Source organism: Salmo salar, chromosome ssa26, assembly GCF_905237065.1.
Source record: "Salmo salar chromosome ssa26, Ssal_v3.1, whole genome shotgun sequence".
NCBI lineage: Eukaryota > Metazoa > Chordata > Actinopteri > Salmoniformes > Salmonidae > Salmo > Salmo salar.
The window spans coordinates 19,679,043-19,701,415 of NC_059467.1; the positions used below are offsets into that span (position 1 = coordinate 19,679,043).

The 22,373-nt window shown below is 45.9% G+C and overlaps 1 protein-coding gene across 7 annotated transcripts in view; it reads right to left on the reverse strand.

The window, feature by feature from the left end:
- The window catches only part of LOC106587320 (involucrin), a 129,419-nt gene that overhangs the window by 105,219 nt on the left and 1,827 nt on the right, over window positions 1-22,373 (reverse strand). For all 7 annotated transcript variants that reach the window (XM_045709048.1, XM_045709045.1, XM_045709046.1 and 4 more), the window contains one exon: window positions 13,596-13,733. In XM_045709048.1, coding sequence (XP_045565004.1) covers window positions 13,596-13,721 — 126 coding nt within the window. In that variant the 5' untranslated portion in view covers window positions 13,722-13,733. The remainder of the gene's footprint in view (window positions 1-13,595; window positions 13,734-22,373) is intronic.

The window sequence follows — 22,373 nt, forward strand, 5'->3', positions numbered from 1 at the left end:
TCCTTAAAAGGAAATCAGAGGGCTCAGCTGAGGCATTGCCTTGAAAGTCATGAATAAACATCAGATTGCTTTTCTGCGCATACATCACAAGAAGACACTACCTAATGGAGGAGGACTCCTCGCCCTCCGACACATGAAAAGGCAGTGAAATTACCCACCAAACCATGCAGCTGCGTGGCTCTAAAATGGACCGCTGAGGGAGGGAGGGAGGGGAGGGAGGGAGGGAGGGAGGAGGGGGAGGGAGGAGGGAGGGAGGGAGGGAGGGAGGGAGGGAGGGAGGGGGCAGAAGAGAGGAGAGGAATCCTTTAATAAAATGGCTCCCCATGATAACCATCTTTCTAAGCTTCGGAGCGCTTGATGTTCGTGACAGAAAAAAAAATCAAATAATATATGCTTGCTACAAAAATCATTTACAATGAGAAGAATTCAGAACTGCTTTGCATCTCGGGCCACAGCCATTTCTCCATTCCTCCACTCTCCTTTGTCATCAATGTTCCGTCCTCATCATTTCTGCATGTGTTGATTCTGCCGCCACATTAAGGAGCAGTTGCCATTTCAGAGCGGCCATTTAACAAAGCAAAAGAGTATTATTCTGGGCCTCTAAAGGAAATGAATTTGCATTTATCAGCGTGTCTCTGCTCGGAGAGGGAGAGTGAACGTGTTATGAGGAGCGGAGCGGTTGACTGGCTGCAGTAAAATGTCATCTCTCTCCACACTGGGCCCACTGATAAGAGCAGCTGACTGGTTCACACTGTGTAGCCACACAAAATGGACACGCTGCAGAAGAGAGGAGAGAGACCTGCCTGGGAGAGAGGGACAGACAGAGAGAAAGAGGAGGAGAGAGAGGAGGAGAGGGAGAGACAGAGAGGGGGGGAGAGAGGAGGAGAGGAAGAAAGACAGAGAGAGGAGGGAGCAGGAGAGAGAGAGGGGGGGATAATGGAAGAGACAGATAAATACAGTGACAGAGAGAGACACAGCGGTAGTACAATGAAAAAGTGATAATGAGAGAGAGAACAAGAAAGATAGATGGACTGAAACCAGACATGAAGAGAAGGAATAGACTCGACACAGCTCAGCTATGACCTATAGGCCCCATGAGTGTCATTGACACAGTCCACACATGATATCAGGCTCTGACTAGCAACTCTATACAAGCAGATTCACTGTAGTTCACATCAGCAGTAGATAAGCCAGCCTTAGTATTTCGTAAAAGGATAGGCTTACCTCACTATCATTCAGCTCTAATAACATCTTAACACAATTCAATTATCATGCTAGAAACCTATTCAGATGAACAGAGTGTCCGGCAACAGTGCCCCGTCCAGAGCTTCCAGCGACAGAGCTTCCAGCGACAGTGCCCCGTCCAGAGCTTCCGGCGACAGTGCCCCGTCCAGAGCTTCCGGCGACAGTGCCCCGTCCAGAGCTTCCGGCGACAGTGCCCCGTCCAGAGCTTCCGGCGACAGTGCCCCGTCCAGAGCTTCCGGCAACAGTCACCCGTCCAGAGCTTCCGGCGACAGTGCCCCGTCCAGAGTGTTCGGCGACAGTGCCCCGTCCAGAGCTTCCGGCGACAGTGCCCCGTCTAGAGATGGCCCATAGTCCGGAGCCAGCAGAGACGGCCCACAGTCCGGAGCCAGCAGAGACGGCCCACAGTCCGGAGCCAGCAGAGACGGCCCACAGTCCGGAGCCAGCAGAGACGGCCCACAGTCCGGAGCCAGCAGAGACGGCCCACAGTCCGGAGCCTGCCGAGACGGCCCACAGTCCGGAGCCTGCCGAGACGGCCCACAGTCCGGAGCCTGCCGAGACGGCCCACAGTCCGGAGCCTGCCGAGACGGCCCACAGTCCGGAGCCTGCCGAGACGGCCCACAGTCCAGAGCCTGCCGAGACACTCCTCAGCCCTGAGCCAGAGTCGCACTACAGTCCGGAACCGGCGCAGCCAGAGTCGCCCTACAGTCCGGAACCGGCGCAGCCAGAGTCGCCCTACAGTCCGGAACCGGCGCAGCCAGAGTCGCCCTACAGTCCGGAACCGGCGCAGCCAGAGTCGCCCTACAGTCCGGAACCGGCGCAGCCAGAGTCGCCCTACAGTCCGGAACCGGCGCAGCCAGAGTCGCCCTACAGTCCGGAGCCGGCGCAGCCAGAGTCGCCCTACAGTCCGGAGCCGGTGCAGCCAGAGTCGCCCTACAGTCCGGAACCGGCGCAGCCAGAGTCGCCCTACAGTCCGGAACCGGCGCAGCCAGAGTCGCCCTACAGTCCGGAACCGGCGCAGCCAGAGCCGCCCTACAGTCCGGAGCCGGCGCAGCCAGAGCCGCCCTACAGTCCGGAGCCGGCGCAGCCAGAGTCGCCCTACAGTCCAGAGCCGGCGCAGCCAGACTCGCCCTACAGTACGACGCAGCCAGAGTCGCCCTCCAGTACGACGCAGCCAGAGTCGCCCGTTGCGAGGGTCCCCAGTCGGGGGTCGACAAAGAGGGACCTCGCTCTAGAGACGTCATGTAAGTGGGGTGAGCCAGGGGTGGAGCGGGGTCTGCGTCCCGCTCCTGAGCCACCTCCGTAGGGGGGAGTATTGGGAAGGAGGGGTGTTGCAGAGGCACCGTCGGTGACGGTGGCCACCCTCCCTTCACTCCCATGTAGTTTTGGGAATTTTTTGTTGTTGTGAATATTTGTTTTGTTGGGTTTTGTTTCAAGTGCATCCGGGGTCTGCACCTTTGGGGAGGGGGTACTGTCACGTCCTGACCAGTATAAGGGGTTATTTGTCATTGTAGTTTGGTCAGGGCGTGGCAGGGGTGTGTTTGTTTTGTGTTGTCGGGGTTTTGGGGTTTTGTTCTATGTTTTGTATTTCTACGGTTTTTCTATGTTGTATATTTCTATGTGTTGGCCTGGTATGGCTCTCAATCAGGAACAGCTGTACATCGTTGTTGCTGATTGGGAGTCATACTTAGGTAGCCCTTTTTCACCTGTCGTTTGTGGGAAGTTGTTTTTGCATAGCTGTGTGTAGCCTGCAATACTGTGCGTTCGTTCGTTTTCTTGTTAAGTGTTCAATAAAAGTTAAGATGAGCACTCAACCCGCTGCACCTTGGTCTACTCCGTACGACACTCGTTACACTACTTGATAAAGAAAAGCGCTAATAAATATTAAATTGGGAAACTGTTGAAGTTATGTGTCATGAATAATCTGTGGTGGAGGTATGGAAAAAAACTCTTGAGCATATGCATGTCCACCATTTCCTCCTATATGCAAGTGTGGGTGTATCAGAGTCTGTAGAATGCCTAGGGCAACTTAGAGTGAGGACATTTCCACAGAGATCACATGGAAAAGATCCATCAGACAAAGATAGTAATTGGTGTGTGTGTGTGTGTACAGACAGGCACAGGGATGTACACCTAGCCAGGCGTGAGAGCAGTGTTGTGCGGCAGAGTGCAGTAATTTCTTTGATCATTTTTAATGACCGCTCTTTCATGTGGGGCTGCGGCTCACACACAGCTCCCTGCAGGTGTCATCTCATTCCTTCAGTTGTGGGATTAGTATGCGGCAGGCAATAAAAAGCCAGGCCATTACATTGTGCAGCGCACATACATAATCTCAACACACCAGGATCATTACCTTTTCAAAGGAGGATATCAGCTCAGGCTTCAGAGAGAAAGAAAGAGAGAACAAGAGAAATGGAGAACGGAACAAAAAAGGGAGAGGCAGCAAAGCAGGAGAGAGAGAGACAGAGAGAGAGAGAGAGAGAGAGAGAGAGAAAGCTATCAATCAGCATTGGTGATATGTAGTGTCAGTGTGCACAGTATGAGACAGGGTGAGTTCCTTCCAAACCCATGTTGATATTACAGATGGGTAAACTGCTCGGTGTCTGAGAGGAACCTCTGTGGAATAATAACACACTACTCAATCCACTGTGTGGAGATTCATACATAAATTATTCAGCCATTTCACCTTTCCCTCCATCTTGAATGTGTGTGGGTGACAACTGGAGCATGAGCTAATCTGATATGATTCTGACAGGGAGACAGAGGCCTACCGCAACCCACCACCACAAAACTGAAACAGAATTAGTCAAACCAACAAAACCATCCATAGCCCCCGACTTCTGAAACTTACCGCAGCACATATGCTTTAGCAATACACAGTAAAACACATTCATACACTGAAATGTCATTCTTACAGTAGACTCAAAGATGGCCGCCGTCTGTCTTAGCTATCTGTGGGTGTCCTAACAGGCCTTAGCCCTCCATCTCGTCCCATACAAGACCCAGTTTCCTTCGGTTACTGGAAAGCTGTCTATGAGGCATGAGGGAGCGTTCCCTGTGAGCCCCTCACAAACGCCCAAACCTGTGTAAGCCTAGCAGACAAGTAAGAGGTCTAACAGCAACTAAAAAGCCATTTTTATGACATGTGAAATCTGTACAGAGCAGTCAACTGTTTCATTATTCATAGTGCTCAAGAGGCCTTCCTTCTCTCTGCTTGTAGAGAAACACAGCCAGCTCCTTTTACCTCAGCAGGCTCGTTCAGCTCTATCCTCCAAGGCAGCCCACTGAAACCAGGTGTAATTTACACTCCATCTTTATCTATTTATTTGGTTCTCTTTAAACCCTGGTCTGTTATGACCGGTGGGCAGAGGCAGAGCTTCTCTCCAGGCCTCAGAGTGTCTAGGAGGATAAGCAGGGTTGGACCTGTGAGGCCACAAGGGTTACAGTGAATAGAAAAGGAATGCCTTATCACTTTTTGCTACCTCTAAACATGATGCAATACAACAAAGATCCCAATGTAATGGTCTTCCAACTCAAGCTTACGGACAATGTCAAATGTGATATAGCGAAGCACCTGAGTGAGTTGGGTGCGCAATTTACGCAGGTACTTTCCCAAAACTGATGACACAAACAACTGGATTTGTTATCCCTTTCATGCCCTGCCTCCAGTCCACTTACCGATATCTGAACAAGAGAGCCTCATCGAAATTGCAACAAGCGGTTCTGTGAAAATGTAATTTAATCAGAAGCCACTACCAGATTTCTGGATTGGGCTGCACTCAGAGTATCCTGCCTTGGCAAATCGCGCTGTTAAGACACTGATGCCCTTGCAACCACGTACCTATGTGAGAGAGCCCTCACTAGCATGAAAACCAAATACAGGCACAGACTGTGTGGAAAATGATTTAAGACTGAGACTTTCTCCAATACAACCCAACATCGCAGAGTTATGTGCATCCTTTCAAGCACACCCTTCTCATTAACCTGTGGTGAGTTATTCACAATTTTCGATGAACAAATAAGGTTTTATATGTAAGATGGTTAAATAAAGAGATAAATGATTGATTATTATTATATTATTATTTGTGCCCTGGTCATATAAGAGCTCTTTGTCACTTCCCACGAGCCGGATTGGGACAAAAACTCACACTCATTCTTATGTTTAATAAATGTATCGTATAGTGTGTATGTGGCAGGCTTAAAATGATGGCAAAAAACAACACTTGAGAGTGCGCTAACCCTGGTGCTAGAGGGGGTACACAGCTGGAGGTTGAATTGTTTGTAGGGGTACGGGACTATAAAAACTTTGGGAACCACTGGACTACATGACCAAATGTATGTGGACACCTGCTCGTCGAACATCTCATTCCAAAATCATGGGCATTAATATGGAGTTGGTCCACCCCTTTGCTACTATAACAGCCTCCACTCTTCTGGGAAGGCTTTCTACTAGATGTTGGAACATTGCTGCGGGGACTTGCTTCCATTCAACCAAAGGAGCATTAGTGAGGTCGGGCACTGATGTTGGGCACAGAATCGTCTAGAATGCCATTGTATGCTGTAGCGTTAAGATGTCCCGTCACTGGACCTAAGGCGCTTAGCCCAAACCATGAAAAAACGTCCCAGACCGTTATTCCTCCTCCACCAAACCTTACAGTTGACACTATTGATTCAGGTAGGTAGCGCTCTCCTGGCATCCGCCAAACCCAGATTCGTCCGTCGGGCTGCCAGATTGGTAAACGGGATTCATTACTCCAGAGAAAACATTTCCACTGCTCCAGAGTCCAAAGGCGACGAGCTTTACACCACTCCAGCCGATGCTTGGCATTGCGCATGGTGATTTTAGGCTTGTGTGAGACTGCTCGGCCATGGAAACCCATTTCATTAAGCTCCTGACGAACAGTTATTGTGCTAACGTTGCTTCCAGAGGCAGTTTGGAACTTGGTAGTGAGTTTTCTAACCGAGGACAGACGATTTGTACTCGCTGCGCGCTTCAGCCCTCGGCGGTCCCGTTCTGTGAGTTTGTGTGGCCTACGACTTCGCGGCTGAGCCGTTGTTGCTCCTAGACATTTCCACTTCACAATAACAGCACTTACAGTTGACCGGGGCAGCTCTGGCAGGTCAGAAAGTTGATGAACTGACTTGTTGGAAAGGTGGCATTCTATGATGGTGCCACGTTGAAAGTCACTGAGCTCATCAGTAAGGACATTCTACTGCCAATGTTTGCCTACGGAGATTGCATGACTGTGTGCTCAATTTTATTCCCCCGTCAGCAACAGGTGTGGCTGAAATAGCCTAATCCACTAATTTGAAGGGGTGTCCACATACTTTTGTATATATAGTGTATCACTGGTGTTTACAAACCTATATAGCTGTAGTCCAAGAATTTGACCAACATGGTTGCACAATATGACAACACTACGAAGCCCATTAACAGCCTCTTTCACTACGTAGGGAGAGACCTGAGATGTAAAATGTCTTACAAATCTCCTTGGACGTGCAAAATGCTGTGTAATGTAGATTGCTGTGTTCTTTGATAGGCGGAGCAGAGGTCTGAAAACGTCTCCAAGTCTACTTAGTGAGAAAGTCTAATTACCTTTCAAAAGATAATCTATGCGTTTATACCCAGGGTAGTCTACAAAAACTCAGTGCTCCTGTGAACAAGAGCAGAATATTCTCCATATGGAATGAGAGTGAAACTAAATGAAGACTAATATGGCTAAAATAAATGGGAAAGAGGCCCAAGCCAAGGTATGGCTTCTCTATTATGATGACATTTGGTTATACCTTGTGCGTGTATGCGTTTGTACGTGGGTGTTGAACACAGGTGGTCTGCTGGTTGGAAGAGGACCAACCTGACTGCTTTTCCTGTCACACAGGTACAACTGCTGGGCCTGAGAGGAGACACTGTAGGGCTTACTGCTGCTATAATCCACACACACACACACACACACACACACACACACACACACACACACACACACACACACACACACACACACACACACACACACACACACACACACACACACACACACACACACACACACACACACAACCAATCCATAACACACACACACACAAAACAAACACACACAAAATGGAGAGTAGTAGACAGTGCCAATGCCTCTTCATGTTCCATGCTGCTTACAATAACTTATAAAATACCCAAACACCTTGTCTTAGAACAACACAAACATAAGATATAAACACCCATGCTACTTGACCTCTCTCCACCTCGCATAGTTTAACTGCTCTTCACAGACAAGACCTATCACAGCCTATGGAAATCCTACTTTATCCCTCACAAAGCCCCATTTTACTCCAATTAGCTGCAACATCCATCTGTGTGTTGAATTAATACAGAGAGCGTGTGAGGGACAACTCAACATCCTGTTTACCTCAACAGAATGAATATGCTCTAGTTCTGGGGGATTCTAAGTGCTGTATGATGAATCAGATGAACACATCTGAATAAACGAAAGTGATCTCCCTCAACCCTGCTTCACCCGCCCCACCCAGCCCTGTGGTCAGTCAGTCAGTCAGTCAGCAGGTGCTGGGCAGGGCTGGACTAGGCTGGGCTACACACAGATGGGGAGCAGCTGGGTCCAGTTGTGCTGAAGCCCAGGAGGAGAGGAGAGAGTTTGGGATGAACAGATGAATAGATGCTCAGGGGTTTCAGTAAACATAGCCTGCTGGTACTCTGGCAGTGTTTACTCTGTTCACTTTGTTTTACAATCGCTTTTTGTCACTGTGGCTCTCCTGAGCCCTGGGTTATTCACGCTCTCTCTCTGTTATCAGGGCTGATTAGGAAGACTAGGCTGGGCCTGCAGGTTCTCTAACATCCACAGGCAGTAGTCCACAGCAGCCATTACTGTACGGTAAGATAGATGAACAGATGAGTAACATCTAACCAATAACATTACAGTAGCATTACAACTCCCAGCCCTAATGTCCAGTACATTTACATTGTGACAACACCTCTTTGTGTTACTCCATAAAAACGAGAATGATAAAGCAAAGAAAGGTAAACAACAACTGACAACCTAATGTCACCATAAAAGATAAACAATGTCTAAATATTTAAAATAAGCTGCACTATGCTAGTTTAATGGTGCTGTATTGAAGCACCATTGCCTTAAGCTACGGTAAAAATTCACTCATGTAGTTCAGTTGATGTAAAAACATCTTGTCCATACTGACTGATACTGGGATTGTTGGCAGGCAGGAAGGCAGGCAGGCAGTTGATATGATTCCCAAGGTGTACTGGGAAGAGATCCCACTGGTCCGATAAAAGGCCTGCAAACGCTGCTTTTCTCCAGACGTAGGCCTACACTCAACTTTAATTGGCCTTTTCTTCAGCTGTGAACCGTAATGACTCTGTTCCTGGATTGAAAGCCTCTCTCTCTCTCTCTCTCTCTCTCTCTCTCTCTCTCTCTCTCTCTCTCTCTCTCTCTCTCTCTCTCTCTCTCTCTCTCTCTCTCTCTCTCTCTCTCTCTCTCTCTCTCTCTCTCTCTCTCTCTCTCTCTCTCTCTCTCTCTCTCTCTCTCTCTCTCTCTCCTTCTCTCTCTCTCTCCTTCCCTTCCTTCCCCTTCTCTCTCTCTCCTTCCCTTCCTCCCCCTTCTCTCTCCTTCCTCCCCCTTCTCTCTCTCTCCTTCCCTTCCTCCCCCTTCTCTCTCTCCTTCCTCCCCCTTCTCTCTCTCTCTCTCTCTTTCCCTTCCTCCCCTTCTCTCTCTCTCTCTCTCTCCTTCCCTTCCTCCCCCTTCTCTCTTTCTCTCTCCTTCCCTTCCTCCCCCTTCTCTCTCTCTCTCTTTCCCTTCCTCCCCCTTCTCTCTCTCTCTCTCCTTCCCTTCCTCCCCCTTCTCTCTCTCTGCTTCTTTTCTCCTTCCCTTCCACCTCATCCTCATCCCCCTGCTCCTCTCTCCCTCACACTACCTTTCATTGCCTCTCACCCTCAGCCACTCCTGGCAGCTATGCACACACCTTTGTTTCCACGCATAAAACCTTTTCTTTGAGGTTAAAGTCTAAGTGTTTTTCTCTCCAAAAGGTTAGGGAGGACAAGGTATGTATCACTCCTGAATAATTTCTCTAGTTTTTCTCTCCTTTTGCCCCCATAGTGCTTTCTCTCCATTGTTGCTATCTTTGTAACATCAGCCACAATCCATTCATTTCTGACAGAGAGGTGAGAAACAGAAGAAACACTCATGAAGGTGAACCAGTGAACCAAACTTCTCGGGATACTAGGGCTGGGAATTGCCAGGGACCTCACGATACGACATTATCACGATACTTAGGTGCCGATACAATATGTACTGCGATTCTCACAATTCGATATGTATTGCAATTCGATACTGTGATTTTATTGCGATTAGATGTTCCAAACATATTGCTCACCTGCAGCTGCAGAGGGAAAGGAGAGACATAAGAAAAAAATGCTGAAAACAAATATAATACTGCGATACTGTCAAAACTATACAATATATCGTCAAAAATAATATCCCGATATGCAACTGTGTAGATTTTTTCCCCCATCATTACAGGATACAAAGCAGGCCTTGGCTTTACAGATCCTACAGAACAACAAGGTGTGGAGAAAATATATTGTCTACATTACCTAATGTGCTGTATAATTGACTCACACATTGGGAGTCAAGGCTAAATTTAAATAAGGTTAATTCCATTCATGCATTTGTGCTGGCAGAACAAATTAAAACAGCACAATTTTCTCCATTCTCCATCAGCTCTCTGCATTGTCTACTCACACCATTGTTGTAAAGCCCATTGTAGTGTTATCACGATACCAGAATTGACTTAGATACCGTTACCAGGTTTAGTATAACAATACTCCATACCAAAACGATACCAAGACGATAACACGGCACAAAAAGAAGGCATATTAGCCACAGAACTTGATCCAGACAGATTAACTCAGCTACTACTCGGTTCAATCGTTGGGCATCTTTTGAGTTCAATATCATTACATTACAGCCATGTATGCATTAATGAATCAATTATAGAATCAATATGAGTTTTTAGCAATCTAACTACATAACATAATGGTAATCATTTATTTGAATGGTAAATCTCTAGGAATAAACTGGGTAAATCAAGATGTAGCCTAGGCTTATCCACAATATAGGTGAATTCATATTCAACAGGAGTGTGTGCATGCATTGAGTTATTGCACTTGTTTTCGCAAATTTCATGGGGCTACAGACAATCTTATTGTTTTGTACTTAACAACACTTGCATAGAAGTTGATTATTTTATAAAAATGTGCGCTGTCTCTTTAACCAGTAATTACCTCATTTATTCATGAGCCAAAAGGCAATAGATAATCCTTGCAAGAGACGTGAGAGACCGAATAAGTGAATGAATAAAGTTTTTAGTGGCAATCAGTTTTGAAATCAGCATATTTTGCGTTGTGATTCGCATATTATCACAAACAAAGTACTAGGGTAGTGAATTGATGTTAGCTTTAGTTGTTAGCTAGTAAGGAAAGCTAGCCTACAAAGCTGGAAGCTACCGGTACCTTCTTGCATTGTAAAGTGTTCTAGCCTGTTTGGACATTGTTTTGAGAACAGTAATGAACAATTTCTACATGCTTTATCACATTATTCAAGTGTTAACTTCTGTGCAGCATGAGTGGGGACCTAACATGATGCAGCTCAGACTGCCAGTGCAGGCTAAGCGGAACAGGCACGGCGGGGTGCACATCTCCCGCTATAAGGGGATATTGGCTGCCGCTGATAGTTGATCTGTGAGACACATTTTGACAGAAGTACCGAAAGTAACAACACCATTTTTCATGATCTAGTATTGAAAAAGTACTAAAGTTTTGGTATGCGGGCAACACTAGCCTCTTGCCTTGAAGAGTTTGAGATGGAAGAAACTCAAATCTATGTGCAACTGAAAACCCATTATGAGGGATAAATGCAAGAAGGGTCAATGTCTCCAGTGTTAAAACTTACACTACTCTCAAAGACAATAACAAACCCTTTTTAATGGATGTATACTGTACCAGCATACCTTTAAATGTGAAAAAGCATATGAGACACAAAGGCCACAGGACACTGTACTCTGTACCTACATTGTATTACAATTTTGTTATCTATGTTTGAGCTTTCAATAGATTTGAAAGATTGCCACAAGCATATTATTCTTCTAGCATAAAAGCAAAAAAAAAGGTTGCAACTTCAAGGCTGTCCATCTCCATGAAAAAAATACTGTTTTTTTTATTTGCGTGTACGTGTGTGTGTGTGTGGCCCCTGTCCTTCAGAGTAGCAGTGTGTTTCTTCCCTGCCAGCTGCCCTGGTCTGGCCAGCATGGAGCGGAGTGCTGAGTGATAGACTGATCGATGGGCAGCCTAATCAGCCAGCTTAACTCTAATACCCTGGACAGGTCCACATCATTATCATATCAGGCTCCACACGTTTCGAGGTGACAAGGAAGAGGCAAAAGATTAAAGCCAATCTTGTAAAGAGGCGCCACAACTTTTAATGCGCTGACCAAGACAGGCTAGGTTTTATCTGGTAGCAGAGAAAGGAGACTGAAGGCAGAGACAAAACAACACAGTGAAAACAGATGAACTCATCAGTTAAAATTATTCTGTGCTTGGGGAGTGTTAGTGGCTTTGTTGTGGCACGAGCTCTAACCGTACCTCAAACCACTTCCGTCAGCCAGCTCTCCCCCAAGCCCACAGCCTGGTCCTAGACACCTAGCAGCCCCATTACTGGCTGTCTATTAAGGTAAGAGTTTGTTTAACTCCACACACATTTGGGGGAGCTGGGGGAACTCTTAGAAATCATCTATAAACTGCTTTAAACAAACTGTTTACAGGCCGTAAATGACGCATAAAAGAGGAAACAGGTTTGAGGTTGGGGCTGGGGCTGGGGCTTGTGGTGGTGGTGTCTGCACACACTTCATACGATTAACTTCAACACACACACACACACACACACCGATCTGTGAGTGATTCACAAAGGAGGACCACAATACATGCATTCCACACTTCAAAACCAGTCAAAATGACATCCACATTCATGAAAAATGTTGACTAACTGCACAACAACAAAAAACATTCCAATGCCAAGAACAACCTGGCACCAATTAAGCTCTAGCTTTAGAAAGCACTGCCAATTCAAACCCAACAGGCAAACACAGTACGTGCTACATTCAGTATTGTGTAATGGCATTGAGTTTCTTTCCAGCATGTTCAAATAATATACAACAGTGTATGTCGGCTCTACGCGCTTATCTTCAGTGGGCTGCTATAATGAATGAGCAGACTGATTCGTTTTGGGTTTCATAATTAATGCTGCCTGTTGAAGGTCAACCACATTCCATTCCTGTGAAGATGAAATGACTGAAAGGTCTGGGGCAGTCAGCTACACTGAGAGACAAAGGGAACGTTGACTTGGCCAACACCCTTTCCCAAACTCTGCCTGGGCTTATTTTAACAATCCAATGCAAACACATTTATCCTTTTTTCTTATTGTCTTAGTTCATAATTCACCGTTACTCAATTACTGTCAGCTTACTTTAGAGCGCAGGATAGAGTCTACAGGGAAATGGAGGGGATACCAATTTCTACAAAAGCAACTTTCTGTTCACCCAAATTGCCTCTCTCATTATACTGTTCATGGGAGAAAAGCGAAGGTGCTCAAACCAAAGGTTTTTGAGGCATGAAACCTGATTAATAAGCTGTGATACAGATGCCTCCATGACAATTTCATCTGTAATGAAGACCATGTGGTTAGCAGCTCCAGTGTCGACCCTGAGGCCCAGCTACAGTGAATACGGCTGATTTTGCATGAAAAGCCCAGTTAATAACATTAGGGGGAAATCTCAACAATCGTTCAGTGCAGGAACAAGTTCAACAATACATGGGCCTGAGAGTAAATCAATCTTAAATTGATTAGCTGTTCCCAGTGAAAGACTCAGATGAGGCTGTTTCCCCCTACCTTGTTCTGAACTCACCTGCAAGCCCACTGACGGCCGAGCTCCAGGCTTATTCTATGAGCCTTGACAATCCATAACACACACACAGTCAGCTGTCTATACAGTTATGAATGTGAATGTGACTTTCCCCATAGTCAGAGTGTAACCCTGAATTTAGCGGCCACCCCTCCCCATCATCATTAATGCTTAAGATGGCTAACAAGCCCACTGTCAACAGCTTCCAGGCTAATCGACATGTCAATCAATGGCGGGTGTGAGGCGGGCTTTTAGAGGGTCCCTGGGGTGGCTGCTTAGAGCACGCTCAGTTTAACACAGCAGCGCACTGAGGGTGTAAACAGAGAGGGATATAGACTTCTGGATTGACTAGCTGATCAATGCCATTGATCACTCACCTCCTGCTCTTTGTGAAGGCTGACTGTTCTCCCCTCCACCACCCGGTCCTCCGCCTCCTCAGCCTCCAGCGCCTGGATCAGAACCTCATTCTGCTCACTTAGGTCCCGCACAAACGACTGCAGCATGCCCACCTTGCTCTAGAGGGAGACAGAGAGGAGGGGCACAGCAGACATGACCTTTGTTAGGTGTTTATTGGAATATCAACACTGAAATGGATTGCTGCAACCCACCACTGTTATGGAGGGAGGACTGAGTGACCAGTTGGGATTAAAACAAATCCATTCAGAAAAACACAGCACATTCTCAAACACCACTTTGTATGAATACAGCAAAGGAAGCAGTGATGGTCAGAGAAAGTTTGAAAGTGGTAGGCATCAGGTAGGTACGTCAGGTAGGTAAGTCAGGTAGGTAAGTCAGGTAGGTATTTGAGGGAGACAGAAACAACTCTTCTCGCTTGCTGTTGTGTCCTTTCCTGTCCCGCCCCCATCCCCTCTCTGACAGCCAGCCCCTCTGGTCATCAAGCAGGACATGCAGGGGAGTTCAGGCAAAACCTGTCACATGACATCCAAACCCCCCCCATATTAGAGCTTTGCTAACACCAGGGGTACTATTAGCCATATGTCACCTCTGATCTAGCATGGCATCTTCACAGCCCAGACACATGGATGCTCTGACACTAATTCCTATGCAGGAACATGCCGACTATCTGCAGAACAGCCCAGACAGTTTGGACCCAGATTATAATTTAGTGCGGGATGGACACATAGGAATTATTACGGCTCTGTCGGCCATCAGGTAGAAATGGAGATAAATGCTCCATCAGACTGAAGGGTATTTGCTTTTCAAAGCCTCTTTTAGAGGAGTGGAGATGGAGGTGAAGTGGAAGTGACAAGTGCCCCGCCTCACTTAAACAGAACACAAACAGGTGGGTTTGATGCTGCCCTGATGCAAAGCCCAGCCCACCAGCTCAATCAGCCCATGGTGATGGGCACTGGCAGCACACACCCAGTGAACTGGGGGCCGTACATGGAAAGGCCCTCCCCCTTCAAACACTGGGCTAATTCTCTAGCCCCAAAGACGCATGTGGGAGTCCTTACTGTGACTAATAAATGAGAGGAGCAGCATTAGGTTCCTTGAGAGTACCAACATGGGTCCTGCCAACATCAAAGGTTCCCCTTTCTGTTAAGTAATTCTGCCCTCAGTTTGAAAGAATGAGCAGGTGAGAGAGAAAAGAGGATGGAGAGGGGGAGCGAGTTAGGAAACGTCTGGCAGGGGGGAGAAGGGAGAGTGTGAGGAAAGGTAGGGCAGGAGGGATGAGAAAGAGGGGGAGAAAATAAGAAAGAGAGAGAGAGAGAGAGAGAGAGAGAGAGAGAGAAAGTGGGAAAGAGAGAACACAGAATACTATCTTTTAGGTATATAATCCTGCCTCTCAGCTGTGAGCAATTTTATAAAACAAATATCCTGGCCATGAGGAAGATAATGCAAACTTCATAATGACACAAATAATAATCCAATAACACCAATAGCCAGCCACCCAGCTGCATCCAGGACAGCGGCTGGCTATCTCGGCCACCACACAGCCTCACCACATTCAAATTCATATTGGATTTTTATTCTTTCACCTTTCTCAAAGCATCCATTTCAGACGGCATGAAAAAGTAATATTCCAGCAATAAAGCTTGATTTACACCCCTTCCATGTTCCCCCTCTTCCTTTTTTTATTTGATCATTTAGCCAGGATCGTATAACTGTATATCAGACACAAATGAAATCAGCTCCCTTGCACATTAAGGCCATGTCTTGCTGCAGCTAACATCCCCTGCAACCCAGCCGCCCAGCTCCACAGCAAGCCAAGGGCAGAGTCCCATTCATTTTCAGGCCCATTTCCTCCTATGATTAGGCGATCAATCAATCCCAGCCTTCAATCTCATCAGGCAGACGGGATTATCTGCCCATCTCCCCTCTCTCCCTCTCTCCACTCAGTCAAACACTCACTCCCTCCCTCACACACGGCAGCACATTAACATCAGATCAAGTATCACCCAACGCACGCCGTCTGCCACATCAGCCCACCACAAACAGACAGTTCTTTATCGCACCCTTCTCTCAACATCTCCTCTGTCTCCTAAGGACACACACACACACACACACACACACACACACACACACACACACACACACACACACACACACACACACACACACACACACACACACACACACACACACACACACACACAGTATTTAAAGTAATGCAGTGTAATACTTTGTTGTGTGTGTGTGTGTGTGTGTGTGTGTGTGTGTGTGTGTGTGTGTGTGTGTGTGTGTGTGTGTGTGTGTGTGTGTGTGTGTGTGTGTGTGTGTGTGTGTGTGTGTGTGTGTGTGTGTGTCCACCTAAACGGTGGACTACAAGTTCCAAATGTACAGTATAATCTATACATAATTGCTTTAAGAAACATTAATACACCATTACATTGACACTGAAGGAATAAGGTATCTGTAGATTTTGCCAGAGAGTGCGGCCTTTGCTAAAGCAGTCTTTTCAAGGCTTTTAAAAAATATATATATTTCACCTTTATTTAACCAGGTAGGCCAGTTGAGAACAAGTTCTCATTTACAACTGTGACCTGGCCAAGATAAAGCAAAGCAGTGCGACACAAACAACACAGAGTTACACAAACGTATAGTTAATAACACAATAGAAAAGTCTATATACAGTGTGTGTAAATGAAGTAAGATTAGGGAGGTAAGGAAATAAATAGGCTATAGTGGCGAAATAATTACAATTTAGCAATTAAACACTTGAGTGATAGATGTGCAGAAGATGAATGTGCAAGTAGAGATACTGGGGTGCAAAGGAGATACTGGAGATACTGGGGTGCAAAGGAGCAGAAATAATAAATAACAATATGGGGATGAGGTAGTTGGATGTGTTATTTACAGATGGGCTATGTACAGGTGCAATGATCTGTAAGCTGCTCTGACAGCTGATGCTTAAAGTTAGTGAGGGAGATATGAGTCACCAGCTTTAGTGATTTTTGCAATTCGTTCCAGTCATTGCCAGCAGAGAACTGGAAGTGTCTTTAGATATTTTTGTCAGATGTTACTATGGAATACTGAAGTATAATTACAAGCATTTCATAAGTGTCAAAGGCTTTTATTGACAATTACATGAAGTTGAGGCAAAGGGTCAACATTTGCAGTGTTGACCCTTCTTTTCAAGACCTCTGCAAACCGCCCTGGCATGCTGTCAATTAATTTCTGGGCCACATCCTGACTGATGGAAGCCCATTCTTGCATTATCAATGCTTGGAGTTTGTCAGAATTTGTGGGTTTTTGTTTGTCCACCCGCCTCTTGAGGATTGACCACAAGTTCTCAATGGGATTAAGGTCTGAGGAGTTTCCTGGCCATGGACCCAAAATATCGATGTTTTGTTCCCCGAGACACTTAGTTATCACTTTTGCCTTATGGCAAGGTGCTCCATCATGCTGGAAAAGGCATTGTTCATCACCAAACTGTTCCTGGATGGTTGGGAGAAGTTGCTCTCAGAGGATGTGTTGGTACCATTCTTTATTCATGGCTGTGTTCTTAGGCAAAATTGTGAGTGAGCCCACTCCCTTGGCTGAGAGGCAACCCCACACATGAATGGTCTCAGGATGCTTTACTGTTGGCATGACACAGGAATGCTGGTAGCGCTCACCTTGTCTTCTCCGAACAAGCTTTTTTCCGGATGCCCCAAACAATCGGAATATATCTGCAGAATATCAGTCTATCCCTGATGTTTTTCCTGGAGAGAAGTGGCTTCTTTGCTGCCCTTCTTGACACCAGGCCATCCTCCAAAAGTCTTCACCTCACTGTGTGTGCAGATGCACTCACACCTGCCTGCTGCCATTCCTGAGCAAGCTCTGTACTGGTGGTGCCCCAATCCCGCAGCTGAATCAACTTTAGGAGACAGTCCTGGCGCTTGCTGGACTTTCTTGGGTGCCCTGAAGCCTTTTTCACAACATTTGAACCACTCTCCTTGAAGTTCTTGATGATCCGATAAATGCTGGTTTTAGGTGCAATCTTACTGGCAGCAATATCCTTGCCTGTGAAGCCCTTTTTGTGCAAAGCAATGATGATGGCACATGTTTCCTTGCAGGTAACCATGGTTGACAGAGGAAGAACAATTATTCCAAGCACCACCCTCCTTTTGAAGCTTCCAGTCTGTTATTTGAACTCAATCAGCATGACAGAGTGATCTCCAGCCTTGTCCTCGTCAACACTCACACCTGGGTTAACGAGAGAATCACTGACCTGATGTCAGCTGGTCCTTTTGTGGCAGGGCTGAAATGCAGTGGAAATGTTTTATGGGGATTCAGTTCATTTGCATGGCACTGAGGGACTTTGCAATTAATTGCAATTCATCTGATCGCTCTTCATAACATTCTGGAGTATATGCAAATTGCCATCATACAACTGAGGCAGCAGAATTTGTGAAAATTAATATTTCTGTCATTCTCAAAACTTTTGGCCACGACTTTACAGGTCGCAGTGGTGGGTAGTATATGGGGCTTTGGTGACAAAACAGATGGCACTGTGATAGACTGCATCCAATTTGCTGAGTAGAGTGTTGGAGGCTAGGATCGGTAGGATAGTCCGTTTTACGAGCGTATGTTTGGCAGCAAAAGTGGATGCTTTGTTGCAAAATAGGAAGCCGATTCTAGATTTAATTTTGGATTGGAGATGCTTAATGTAAGTCTGGAAGGAGAGTTTACAGTCTAACCAGACACCTAGGTATTTGTAGTTGTCCACATATTCTAAGTCAGAACCGTCCAGACTAGTGATGCTAGACGGGCGGGCAGGTGCGGGCAGTGATCGGTTGAAGAGCATGCATTTAGTTTTACTTGCATTGGAGGCCACGGAAGGAGAGTTGTATAGCATTGAAGCTCATCTGGAGGTTTGTTAATTAACACAGTGTCCAAAGAAGGGCCAGAAGTATACAGAATGGTGTCGTCTGCGTAGAGGTGGATCAGAGAATCACCAGCAGCAAGAGCAACTTCATTGATATACACAGAGAAAAGAGTAGGCCCGAGAATTGAACCCTGTGGCACCCCCATAGAGACTGCCAGAGGTCCGGACAACAGGACCTCCAATTTGACACTGAACTCTGTCTGAGAAGTAGTCGGTGAACCAGGTGAGGCAGTCATTTGAGAAACCAAGGTTGTTGAGTCTGCCGATAAGAATGCGGTGATTGACAGAGTCGAAAGCCTTGGCCAGGTCGATGAATACGGCTGCACAGTATTTTCTTTTATCAATGGCGGTTATATCGTTTAGGACCTTGAGCGTGGCTGAGGTGCACCCATGACCAGCTCGGACCCTAGATTGCATAGCGGAGAAGGTACAGTGGGATTCAAAATGGTCGGTGATCTGTTTGTTAACTTGGCTTTCGAAGACCTTTGAAAGGCAGGGTAGGATAGATATAGGTCTGTAACAGTTTGGGTCTAGAGTGTCTCCCCCCTTTGAAGAGGGGGATGACCACTTTCACTTACACACTCCCTCTCCAAGCCACCATCTTCCTTGAGAAGATATTGAAGGGATGGCATCACTCAACACTACTGGATCATAACTGCACTTGTGAGATATAGTAATAAATAATGTATTTTCTTAAATGTGGAAGAAGTCACATCACACAATGTCCAGTAAAGCCAAAGACCTCACATAGCTTCTATCTGTTATTCCCTGCAGATACAGATTAGGACTAGCTGTGAGGTTTGGAGTGTTAGAATACATTGATCAAGCCTGGGCTTGTCCTTCTATTGGTCAAAGAGAAACCTCATATCGCCAACATGCTTGTATACCCACAATGCACTTGGGAGCAGCTTGACTCTTCAGTCTCTGTCAGGTTAAGAGATGTTACTCTATAAAAGAATGGTAGCTGAGGTCTTTGTGGTAAGAAAGGGGGAGGAGGAGATCTTTTTTACAATATGGACCACTGTTTACCACTGGACCACTGGACCACTAAATGGTGGCTAAAATGGTCACTAGGAAACAACAGAATAGCATTAAACTGGGTCCACTCAGGGCTGTTGGGGCTTCTCAATATGGCCAGATAAATGGCCCACTGGGACCAGGGACTGAGAGGAGATATGGGGTCCAAGAGACACCTCCACACACATACTGGTACTGAGGCAGAGAGCAGGGGACAGACTACATGCCATCAATCACGGTCCTTACAGCCCATGGGTCTACTCTACGCTTACAGAGCATTCAGAAAGTATTCAGACCCGTTGACTTTTTCCACATTTTAGAAATATTACAGCCTTATTCTAAAATGGATTAAATCGTTTTTTTCCCTCATCAATCTACACACAATACCCCATAACGACAAAGCAAAAACAGGTTATTAATGAAAACATTTTTTTATGGAAATATCAAATTTACATAAGTACTCATACCCTTTACTCAGTAATTTGTTTAAGCACCTTTGGCAGCGATTACACCCTTGAGTCTTCTTGGGTATGACGATACAAGTTTGGTACACCTGTATTTGGGGATTTTCTCCCATTCCTCTCTGCAGATCCTCTCAAGTTCTGTCAGGTTGGATGGAGAGCGCCGCTGCAGTTATTTTCAGGTCTCTCCAGAGATGTTCGATTGGGTTCAAGTCCAGGCTCTGGTTGGGCCACACAAGGACATGCAGAGACTTCTCCCGAAGCCACTCCTGCGTTGTCTTGGCTGTGTGCTTAGGGTCGTTGTCCTGTCTGAGGTCCTGAGCAGGTTTTCAAGGTTCTCTCTGTACTTTTCTCCGTTCATCTTTCCCTCAATCCTGACTAGTCTACCAGTCCCTGCCGCTGAAAAACATCCCCACAGCATGATGCTGCCACCACCATGCTTCACCGTAGGGATGGTGCCAGGTTTCCTCCAGACGTGACACTTGGCATTCAGGCCAAAGAGTTCAATATTGGTTTCATCAGACCAGAGAATCTTGTTTCTCATGGTGTGCGAGTCCTTTAGGTGCCTTTTGGCAAACTCCAAGCATGCTGTCATGTGCCTTTTACTGAGGAGTGGCTTCTGTCTGGCCACTCTAGCATAAAGGCCTGATTGGTGGAGTGCTGCAGAGATGGTTGTCCTTCTGGAAGGTTTGGCCGGGCGGCCAGCTCTAGGAAGAGTCTTGGTGGTTCCAAACATCTTCCATTTAAGAATGATGGAGACCACTGTGTCCTTGGGGACCTTCAATGCCGCAGAAATGTTTTAGTAGCCTTCCCAGATCTGTGCCTCGACACTGTCTCTGAGCTCTACAGACAATTCCTTCGACCTAATGGCTTGGTTTTTGCTCTGACATGCACTGTCAACTGTGGGACCTTATATAGACAGGTGTGTGCCTTTCCAAATCATGTCCAATCAATTGAATTTACCACAAGTGAACTCCAATCAAGTTGTAGAAACATCTCAAGGATGATCAATGGAAACAGAATGCACCTGAGCTCAATTTCAAGACTCATAGCGAAGGCTCTGAATACTTACGTAAATAAGGTTTTTGTGTTTTTTATTTTTAATAAATGTGCATTAATGTCTATAAACCTGTTTTCACTTTGTCATTATAGGGTATTGTGTGTAGATTGATGAGGGAAAAAAATATTAAATCAATTTTAGAATAAGGCTGTAACGTAACAAAATGTGGAAAAAGTCAAGAATACTTTCCGAATGCACTGTACGTACTACAGAATAAGTGAAACATTTTTGAACTTACAGAACTGGATAGAGATCATTTTGTAAATACCTAAATGAGTTTGACATACCCCTCTGATGGTAATTATCAAGTAAATTAGATAGTGTATGCTATGTAATCTAATTAAACTCTTAGCTCACTGCTTTCAAAACAACACTATTATAGGATAGGCAATAGAGATGTTGATATACTGTACTAGTCCTTCTTTGAATCCTTGACAAGAGAGTTCTAAAAGGCTTGTTTTGTGTTTCCAGAGCAGAGGCTGTCAGAGGCCGTGTGAATCAAACAGGATTTCCCCAAACACAGAATAAATGCAGTTAAAATGAGAGGCTGTGTTGTTTCCAAACTCCGCCATTGCTTCGACCATGGAGAGGATACTTCTGAGAGAAGGAGCTTTCCTCTGGTGATTAGCGTCAAAGAGACAGGCTTGGCTTACTAAAACTTTCATCAGCCGTCATCAAGCCCAGTCCTCAAGGTGTGCAGCCACCCCCCCACCCACACAGCCAACCCCATCCCATAGCCACTGACATGACATGCAGAGTGAGAGAGAGAGCAGCGGAATTGGCTCATCCTCATCACTTTCATCATTCTTTAGTGGAGATGAATATGAAAAATCTTTAAATGTTAGGAGAAGAAAAATGAATTAGTAATAGACTTACAAGGACTAAGAGCATGCACAGGTAGGGAAATTACTTTTTACGTCATAACAAATATTTTATTCCACTTTTACTGATGAGCATCGGCTAAAAGGTACATTTTCCCGAGATGTAAAGATATTCAATAAAGGCCACTTAATGGGATAGTTAAAAAATAACCCAAAAAGCTTTTTGATGTAAAGACAGTAATTCTCTTAACAACATTGATCAACCTGTCATGCTTTCATTATGGCACTATACCTTTTAGCAGCCATGCACTAGGCTAATAGCATTATAAGTCTCTAAAACACCAAGTTTCCTCCCTGCCCTTGTCAGGCCCAGTCTGTTGTCCCTCCTCAGACTTCACATGCAGGGCCAGCAGTTACAGTTGCCATAAAAGGCCTGTCACTAAGTGTCTGCATCATAACGTAGG